The 1,751-nt window shown below is 30.9% G+C and overlaps 1 protein-coding gene across 1 annotated transcript; it reads right to left on the reverse strand.

Annotated features, from left to right (window-relative positions):
• LOC104789025 (ubiquitin-conjugating enzyme E2 4-like) lies at positions 780–1,435 on the reverse strand. The gene is made up of 3 exons (XM_010514778.1): positions 1,354–1,435; positions 1,149–1,276; positions 780–1,040 (listed from the first exon to the last, which is right to left on the reverse strand). Exons 1-3 carry the CDS (start codon positions 1,433–1,435, stop codon positions 780–782), a joined length of 471 nt encoding a protein of 156 aa, XP_010513080.1.

Below are 1,751 nucleotides of genomic sequence, written 5' to 3' on the forward strand. Positions count from 1 at the left end.
TCTAAAACGGGTTAATATTCTTTTAAGTTTTAAGGGTTTAAAAGGTTATGCTTTAAAAGGTGAAAAACCTTTTTGAGGGTTTAAAACCTTTTAAAACGAGTTTTAAACCTTGTATAACCTTTTAAAAGAGGTTTTAGAAGTTTTTGAAAACTTTTTTAACATCTTTTAAAAACCATTTAAAAATTATTGCTGTTATATAAACGTGATCACATCAAGAAGAATATTGAATAGAATAGTATTTCAATGTTTAGTTTGCAAGTATATTTTAAAAAAATAGTTGTTTTAATGTTAAGTTATTTCTTATTGCTTGTAAAACCTTTTAAATGGTGTTAATGCTATAAATGGTGTTAAACTGTTTATAGGTTTTAAAAGGTTTTAAAAACCTTTTAAATCTTTTAAAAGGTTAAATCTTCTAAAACGGGTTAAAATTATTTTATGCTTTAAAAGGTTTTAAAAGGTTTTAAGAGAGCTTTAAAAGTGTTAAAAACCTTTTAAAACCTTTTAGATGGTTTTATAACCTTTTAAACCCTTTAAACCTTTAAGATTATATCTTTTTTTAGAAATTTTAAAAGGTTTTACAAATGGTTTATAATGATATATATCAATTTGGTTTGCTTTTTTAAAAGCTTTACAAGTTGTTTCTAATATTAAAACAGTAAACTCTGAATAAAATATTTATTAAAATAGTATTTACAAGAGCAGAGACTGAAATGTTTTATTAAAAAGAACAAAAACAAGATAAATTATTCAATAGTTCTTAAAAATAGATATGAACTATTTCAGTTTCCTCTCCCAGCATATTTATTAGTCATCTCTCTAGCCATAGCTTCAAACCTTCTCCTATCAGATTTGTAGAGGTTGGCAAGATATTCAATGGTCTGTCCCTCATCATTGACCTCTGGTTCAATCAACTTCTCCACTAATTCCTTGAAAAGCTTAACAATGGACATGGGAGACCAAGAGTCGCGCCTCAACACTTTTAGGTAAATGCCTCCATTATCTGATACATTTGGGTGGCAAATTCTTGTGATGAAAATAACCTGCATTATCAAGAAATTTTAATTAAAAAACTATTGAGTTGCTGCAAAAAAGGAGTCCTAATAATCATGCTTGCTAAAATAAAAAGGAGTATAATCAAAAATAGATACCTTGGGGGGACTTCTTGGGTAATCAGGTGGAAAAGTAACCTTAAGTTTAAACACTCTCCCTTCATAAGGAGTATTCACCGGTCCGATTAGAGTAGCCTCACAACGGAAAATGTCGTCATCAACAGTTACTAAAAAAAAGGCAAACACTCAATCTCTTTTATCCTTAACAGTAACACAAATCTACTCTGAAGATGCATGTGTTTACCTGCTGTGATGTTTGGCGAAAGATCCATGTTCAGACATCTTAGATCAGTCTTTATAAGGCTTGAAGCAGGACGACGGGCCATTTCAGACGGATTAGAGGAAGAATGTAAATAGAGTTTTCGAGAATGATTTAGGAGACAAAGGTTTGATTTTTCGAATCTGAGAGATGATTGAGGAGTTATCGTGAGACAAAAAGTATATATAATAGGCGAAGCGTCGCTTTGGTTTACAAAAAGTACCCATTCAACGCTTAATTAAAACCGAACCAAAGCGACGCTTCGCTTAATACCCCTTCAATAAATTAACCCTTCGAAATCTTATCCATTAAAATCTTACCCCTTCAAAACTTACCCCTTCGCTGTTTCCAAGTGACTCTTCGCATATTACCCCTTCAATCTT

This window comes from Camelina sativa, chromosome 5 (assembly GCF_000633955.1).
Source record: "Camelina sativa cultivar DH55 chromosome 5, Cs, whole genome shotgun sequence".
In the NCBI taxonomy this organism is placed as follows: domain Eukaryota; kingdom Viridiplantae; phylum Streptophyta; class Magnoliopsida; order Brassicales; family Brassicaceae; genus Camelina; species Camelina sativa.

What these genes read in the sequence shown, in the direction of transcription:
- LOC104789025 (XM_010514778.1), bottom strand. Translation starts at nt 1,435, where the DNA reads ATGGCCCGTCGTCCTGCTTCAAGCCTTATAAAGACTGATCTAAGATGT. An exon ending in TTCGCCAAACATCACAGCAG is followed by an intron (nt 1,277 to 1,353) that starts GTAAACACATGC and finishes CCTTTTTTTTAG; the next exon opens with TAACTGTTGATGACGACATT. An exon ending in ACCCAAGAAGTCCCCCCAAG is followed by an intron (nt 1,041 to 1,148) that starts GTATCTATTTTT and finishes TTGATAATGCAG; the next exon opens with GTTATTTTCATCACAAGAAT.